Source organism: Otolemur garnettii, unplaced genomic scaffold, assembly GCF_000181295.1.
Source record: "Otolemur garnettii isolate 467f Iridium unplaced genomic scaffold, OtoGar3 scaffold00111, whole genome shotgun sequence".
NCBI classification, from domain to species: Eukaryota; Metazoa; Chordata; class Mammalia; order Primates; family Galagidae; genus Otolemur; species Otolemur garnettii.
The window spans coordinates 2,535,616-2,543,532 of NW_003852506.1; the positions used below are offsets into that span (position 1 = coordinate 2,535,616).

A 7,917-nucleotide genomic window follows, 5' to 3' on the forward strand; every position below is an offset into this window, starting at 1 on the left:
CATCGTTGTTTGGCGGGCCCGGGCTGGGGATTCGAACCCGCCACCTTAGGTGTATGTGGCTGGTGCCTTAGCCGCTTGAGCCACAGGCGCCGAGCCAGTTTTCTAGTCAATATAAACTATTAATATATGCTGTTCTCTTTCATGTGTGTTGGTGTCTGGATTTCATTCCTATTTGGCTAGTCTGCACTCAACCACATAGAACACAGTTCTCTCCAAATTTCTTTAACTACCCATTAAAGTAACCACTAAAAAATGTTGTCAAAACCACTAAAATAATAAAGAAAATGAGAGGTTAACTTTTTGAATTAGACAAGTCAGAGTGAAGGGAATGAGGTCATTACAGGGACTTGTGGAAGAAGTTGAGTGCTGAGGGAAAGATTAGGTTCAAGGGTCAAGTGTTCCGGATTAAGGGAATAAAACATGCAATGAGAAAAAAGAATACGCAACTAGAGTCACATCTTTTTGAAAAAGGAGCCAGTAAGAACTCTAGATATCAGAATACACTTTAAAACAAGCAGAGAAACTAAGGCCCCCAGAGGTTAAGTGATTAGCTCAATATCATCCAGGTATTTACTGTCAGAGCTGAGGCTACAGGTAAATGTCCCGATTTTCCAGTAGGCCACACCCACCTTTCATTTCAGTCAGTCACTCTGTGTGCAAAAGGCTGCAGGTGGCTGAAGTACAGCGAGAAGAAGCATAACCACAACAAACGAGGCAAAAGGGCATTTATGGAATAGAACTTACTGGAGCCACTGAACTCGAAAGGTCACGTTTGCAAATGCATGATCCCATTTAAGAACATATCTCTGATTTTTAACACTGACGTCTAAATTTTCTGGTCGAGGAATTTTATTTTCAACTGGAAGCCAAAGAATACATAAAAAGCATACAGTGTTACTTTAAGTATCATAAGGTAATGTCAAGAATTCTTAACAGCATGGGCAAGGAGATACATTTATATTCATAGGGATGAATATATAATAGTATATATAACTTCTTTAACTCTTACCTTATAATGATAAAATACTCTAATCAATGTAAATGTATTTAAAAATATGCATGACATCTGCACGTACTGGTACAGAATGATAGTCTCAATATATTGCTTTAAACAAACAAGACGCAAAATACCTTGAACAGAAGCTTATTTTTTCATTTAAAAAACCAAAATAGGCCAAGTAGGGTGGCTCACACCTGTAATCCCAGCACCCCGGGAGGCCAAGGCAGGTGCCTGAGCTCACAAGTTCAAGAACAGACTGAGCCAGAGCGAGACCTCATCTCTAAAAATAGGCAGGTGTTGTGGCTAGCACCTGTAGTCCCAACCACTTGGGAGGCTGAGGCAAGAGGATCACTTGAGCCCAAAAGGTTGAGGTGGCTGGAAGTTATGATGCCAGAGCACTCTATTAAGGGCAACAAAGTGAAACTCTGTCTCAACCCTACCCCCCAAAACAAAACCAAAAAACCCCTAAAGGTCTGTGTATATAAGCCCCGAAAAAGAAAGGATCTAGGCAAACTGCTAAGCAATGCTTATCTCTGGTCAACAGAATTTGGGCTACTGGGGTAGAAGGACTTTAAACACTTTTATTTGATATTAAAAATAAAGTACATTAAGTTTATAGTTAAAATAATAACCAAAGCCCAGTTTCTACCCTTCCCCTTAATTACTGGCAAGATGTCACTAACTAAATAAATCAGGATGATTTTGTATTTTAATATTTCACTCACAAAGGCATACTTTTTGAAAGACTGACCAATCTATTAGCAACAACGCCCCCTTTTTCCATCCTTGCAGAACTCAGTCTAGCTACTTCCCCTTTTTTGTGGATTCTGAACAAATAAAACAGTTTTTGTCATTATACAGTAGATGGACTTTTAAGTAGAATTTTCATTGATATTTACTTGAGACAAAAATCCCAAATAACATTTTTTTGCTGTATGTAAACGCTGTCATTCTGCTCTCTCTTTTTTTTTTTGACAGAGTCTTAAGCTGTTACCCTGGGTAGAGTGCTGTGGCATCACAACTCACAGCAACCTCCAATTCTTGGGTTTAAGTGATTCTCTTGCCTCAGTCTCCCAAGTAGCTGGGACTACAGGTGCCTGTCACAGCTTGGCTATTTTTTTTTTGGAGTTGTCATTGTTGGTTAGCAGGCCCGGGCTGGGTTTGAACCCACCACCCTAGGTGTATGTGGCCGGTGCCCTTGTCAATGAGCTATAGGCGCCACCCTCTGCTCTTGTTTTAATATCTATTGAACCACCATATAGACTTCAGCACTATGGGAATACTGTCAACATTGATATATTGCTAATCTGCATATATAGTTATTATCTAAAGCAAAACATCCTTACCTGTGGTATTTATACAATACACCGGACTGTAGACCCCAACTTTCCGTAGCACAAGTATTTCTGCCTTAACTTTTAAACAATAAGTAGTCTCTGGTGAGAGTTCATAAATTGTATCTCTGGGATAAACATTTTTAGTCCTTCTCTGAAATTAAAAAAAAATAGAAGCCAGTACTTTAAACTTTAGGATTAATTCATCTCATTTTTCTCTTACATCAAAGATAAAAACAGTGCTTACCTCTACACTTGAAGAATTTTTCCAGATAACTAAGCTATATAGAAAGCTTGAACCCTCCAAAGCCCATATGATACTATCTTTTGTTCCAGGAGAAGAGAGCTTTACTATTATTGCTGTATCTTCAGCTTCTAAATGTACTCCTGGAGGACCAATCTGAGCTGTAATAAGAAAAACAATTACTATGTAACTTTATCAACACAATGCAAACATCACTTAACAGATAGTTCTGAGCATTTACTACGAGCTTGTCACTTCTGGGAGTCAAGAAAGGAAAGCCATAGGTTACCAGTGGACTGAGTACAGAATGAGGAGAGGTTCAATGACAGCCCTGCGGCACTGTGACACAGAAAAGTCTGGCAGATGAGGGGGAGAAATTGGCATTGGAGTAAGAAGGAGGAGGCCAGTAAGCAGGAGGAGAACCAGGAAAGAGCACTGCCCTAGAGAGCACTTCAGTAAAGGAAGTGTTTAGAAAAAGGGAATGATGCCAGACCTGTACGACACAGCTGCAGGGGACTGGGACTTCCCTTAGCATTGTGGAGGCTGCTGGTGACCTTGAGAAGAGTGGCTTTAGTTCAGTGATGAGGAACAATGTTGGAATGGAGAGGGTTAAAGAGGAAATGGGAAAAAAAGAAGTACAGAAAAGATTACTCATAATTCTGTTTTGAGTTTTGGTAAAGGGCGGCGGTTCTCAAATGTTTTGGTGTTAGGATCCCTTTATATTCCTAAAGACATTGTTGAGACTCCCAGAGAGCTTTTGTTTACATGAGTTATATCTTTTAATAGTTAGCATATTAAATTATAATATTTAATATTTTTAAATATTAAAAACAATAAAATTAAAAAAAAATTCACGTATTTTAATTAATTCATTAAAAAATAACAATGATGTTGTTAATGCTATTACTTCAAAATGTGGAAACAGCCTAAATGCCCCCCAACCCAGGAATGGATTAACAAGCTGTGGTACATATATGCCATAGAATACTATTCAGCCATTCAAAAAGATGGAGACTTTACAGAATTTGTATTAACCTGGATGGAAGTGGAACACATTATTCTTAGTAAAGCATCACAAGAATGGAGAAGAATGAATCCTATGTATTCGATCTTGATTTGACGACCATTAATGATAATTAATGACATGGTGGGGGTGGGGAAAGGGGAGAGCAGAGAGAGAGACAAGAAGGGAGGGGAGTGGGAGAAAAGAAGAGCAGTGAGAGGGAAGGAGGGAGGGGGGTGGGGTCTCAGAGTGCATCACATCTTGTACCCTCCATGAATCCCCAACAATAAGGTTTTCAGGAAAAGAAAAAACAATGATAAACTCATTACATGGTAACATGAATTTGTTATAAGAAATATATTTTCCCTAGCACTCTGGGAAGCTGAGGCAGGTGGTGCCTGAGCTCACAGGTTCGAGACCAGCTTGAGCCAGAGTGAGACCCTGTCTCTAAAAAAATAGCCGGACCTTGTGGCGGGCACCTGTAGTCCCAGCCAATTGGGAGGCTGAGGCAAAAGAACAGCTTGAGCCCTAGTGTTGGAGGTTGCTGTGAGCTATGATGCCACAGCACTCTACTAAGGATGACAAAGTGAGACTCTGTCTCAAAAAAAAAAAAAAAATTTCCAAACAACAAAAATCTTAGAAGAATAGTGCTATTATAAATTTTTTAAAAATCTCTCTAATGAATAGATTAAGAATGAAGACAGATGGCTCTCATATCTACTTCTGGTTTACATCAGTCACCACATCATCACATCATCCATCAAACAGCCTCCTTTGGAAAACTGTACTGCATATATATGAGAGAATAAAAATAAAAAAGGTAAACAAATCCCAGAATTATTATTATTTTTTTTAACAGAGCCTCAAGCTGTTGCCCTGGGTAGAGTGCTGTGGCATCACAGCTCATAGCAACCTCCAACTCCTGGGCTCAAGTGAGTCTCCTGCCTCCACCTCCCAAGTAGCTGGGACTATAGGTGCCCACCATAACACCTGGTTATTTTTTGGTTGCAGCCATCATTGTTGTATGGAGGGCCTGGGCTGGATTTGAACCCATCAACTTAGGTGTATGTGGCTGGCACCTGAGCCGCTTGAGCCACAGGTGTCGAGCCAAATCTCAGAATTATTATGAACATAGTTTTGTCTAAGGATCTTGGGGACCACTCTTTGAGAACCACTATTATGGGAAAGTGGAAAAATGGGGCCATTATAGGAGGAACATACAAGTTTAGGAGAATCATTCTGGGTTTTTTTTTTTTTTTTTTTTAGGAGGTAAGATTTTATATCATGCAATGAACGGGCTTGGAAGATGAACTGTTCTGGTAATAATTATTAAAGAATATAATTCAGCTAGTAATTTTTTTCTTACCTTTTGCAAATGGTGTAATTGAAATAACCTCACACCATGAAGAAGTGATTCCTTGTTCTGCTCTTACACGAAATTTAATTTCTTTAAAAACATTCAGCACGGGTAAAGAAAAGCTGCATTCGGTACCTGTGACATGTTGACACCCGGGCAATCTTATCCAATTATCCGTCTCAGGTCTTTAAAGTAAAAAAGCAAATAAGTGAATGGGCAAATGTATAAAAGCAAAAGAACATCAAATATGTTTTCTAATTACTAATATTATAATAGAAAGCAAGTATAAGTAGTCATTTTTCTACTTGAGTTAATGTCCTGAAAAAACTTTAGTGTATAACCCTACTGTCTTTTGCAATGCATATAAACCAAGTTATTATTTATAAAATGGCACAATTTAGGCATCTAGCTAATTTTTTTTTCTTGAGACAGAGTCTCACTATGTTGCCTTTGGTAGAGTGCTGTAGTGTCACAGCTCACAGCAACCTCAAACTCTTGGGCTGAAGTGATTCTCTTGCCTGAGTCTCTCAAGTAGCTGGGACTACAGGCATCTGCTGCAACGCCCAGCTATTTTTTGGTTGTAGTTGTCATTGTTTGGCAGGCCCAGGCTGGATTTGAACCTGCCAGCTCTGGTGCATGTGGCCAGCGCCCTAGCTGCTGAGCTACAGGCACCGAGCCAATCTAGTTATTTTTTAAATTCAGTTCTCTATATAATTTGTGGTTGGCTGCACTGGGACTTCAGGGAAGCAGAGAAATAGATGACCCATAAGGAAAAAGCAGATTTAGTGTTTGCTTTGCTAAAAATAAGTTGTGTGACTTCTGGAAAACTATTCCGTGTTTCTGTATCTTATCTTCCTTACTGAAAATTTGAGAACAGGATTTGATGATTCAGATTTCAAAAGTTTTGTGTGTGTGAAGCCCATCAACCTTAAGCCTGGCAGAGAAGGCATTTTTGTCAAGCCCTAAGTCATGAGCTGATTTATTTAGTTTTTATAATATTTCTGATATCATTTTAAGGATGATTTAAGATATTAGAAACCAGAGATGATATCAAGGTAATTTTGTGCCAACTCAGAGATAAGTCTTATTTTTCAAAAAGGAAACATTTTTTTAAAAATTACCAAAAATATATACTAGCATATGAAAACACTTCATTCCTGGTTGGGTTCCCTTTTTATTTTACCTCTCTGAAGCCTGAAATTAGAGCTGGCATTAAAAATACCTTAAGCCATCAATCCTGAAAATCTCTTCTACATCAGACTCTATTTTTAAAAATCTAGAAACTCTTATTTTTATTTATTTTTTTTTGTGAGATAGTCTCACTGCGTTGCCCAGGCTAGAGTACCATGGTCAGCCTATCTCACAGCAACCTCAAATTCCTAGGTTCAAGGGATCCTCCTGCCTCAGACTCCTGAGTTGCTGGGACTATAGGTGCCCACCACTGTGCCCAGCTAATTTTTCTATTTTTAGTAGAGACAGGGTCTTGCTCTTGCTCAGGCTAGTCTTGAACTCCTGAGCAAAAGCAATCCTCCTGCCTCGGTCTCCCAGATTGCTAGGATAATAGACATGAGCCACCACACCTGGCCTCTACACTCTTTGTATACACAGAAGACCTTATCAAAAATTCAAAACTTAATATGGTTTCAACCCAAACTCACCCTTGTGTCTAGTTTCCTGTTCCAGGAGATGCAGATGCATGCTGGATTAAAACGGCTTCTATAGAGAAGGAAGCCCCTGCAGTGGCACCTACTCTATGTTTTCTTTAAAAACCCTCAAAATGCTAAATAAACAACTGTTTCACATTAGCACAGAACACGATTTGAAATATGAATATGTAACCAATATAATATTCACTCCATTGCACCAGTTCAATGATAGAACTTCACGCTTTGTGTCCCCTGTTCACTGAGGTATTCTAATCGCCCAGAAAGAGTATTTGGTGTGAAAGATATTCTGTGTTTGTTGAATCAAAGAATGAATGCTACACATTACAAACATCATGATAAATTTTAGATATGAGTTATAAACACTGACGTTTTAGGTCACGTGTGTTCTCGAGGCACTGGACTCATGACTCATGATAGTGTGTTTATTCATCTGTGTTTCATTTCATTCAGTTCTCTGTTCTGAGAATCTGAACACTATCATGACTCATGATAGTGTATTTATTCATCTGTGTTGCATTTCATTCAGTTCTCTGTTCTGAGAATCATTAAAACATACCCATTTGCTACTGATTATTAAACCCACCTCAATCACCTACTCTGTGTCACTTTCCTGTGCACTTTATGTACAATTATTCAATACTCAGAACAACCTTCTGAGTAATTTTATTACTGGGGTGTCCCATCCTAGTTTGCCTGGGGGCAGTCCTGGTTTAAGCTCATCTAAAATTAAATGCTTCTTTTGACTCTCAAACGTATCCCGGTTTGAATGGTAAATAATTATATGTGGTCATATTAGTTATCATCTCCATTTAACAAATAAGGAAACTAAGACATGGAGAATAATTAGCAGAACCAGAAACACGAGCTGCCTGGTTCACGGCCACACTACATTGCTAACACTACAAACCTGTAACCTGCCATTATTTCTGCAAGGTAATTGTTTATAAGCCTAGCAGAACAAAATAAGGAAAACAGTGAAATGCATTTAATGCTGAAGAATTTAGTGTAAGCAATAATGTGTGAAGGACAAGAGTATGAGAGCATTGGTTTTGGGGGTGGGGGTTGAGATAGGGTCTTATTTTGTTGCCCTCAGTAGAGTGCCAGGGCATCATAGCTCACATCAACCTCAAACTCTTGGGCTCAAGTGATCTTCTTGCCTCAGCCTTCCATGTAGCTGGGACTATAGGTGCCCACCACAATGCCTGGCTAGTTTTTCTATTTTTATTTATTTATTTATTTATTTATTTTTTGAGACAGAGCCTCAAGCTGTCCCCCTGGGTAGAGTGCCATGGCATTACAGCTCACAGCAACC

The 7,917-nt window shown here is 39.0% G+C and overlaps 1 protein-coding gene across 1 annotated transcript in view; it reads right to left on the reverse strand.

Moving 5' to 3' along the window:
• The window catches only part of IFNAR1 (interferon alpha and beta receptor subunit 1), a 36,249-nt gene that overhangs the window by 9,708 nt on the left and 18,624 nt on the right, over positions 1–7,917 (reverse strand). Inside the window, exons 3-6 of the mRNA XM_012809712.2 lie at positions 4,948–5,123; positions 2,582–2,739; positions 2,347–2,488; positions 745–859 (exon numbers count right to left, since the gene is read on the reverse strand). Coding sequence (XP_012665166.1) covers positions 745–859; positions 2,347–2,488; positions 2,582–2,739; positions 4,948–5,123 — 591 coding nt within the window. The remainder of the gene's footprint in view (positions 1–744; positions 860–2,346; positions 2,489–2,581; positions 2,740–4,947; positions 5,124–7,917) is intronic.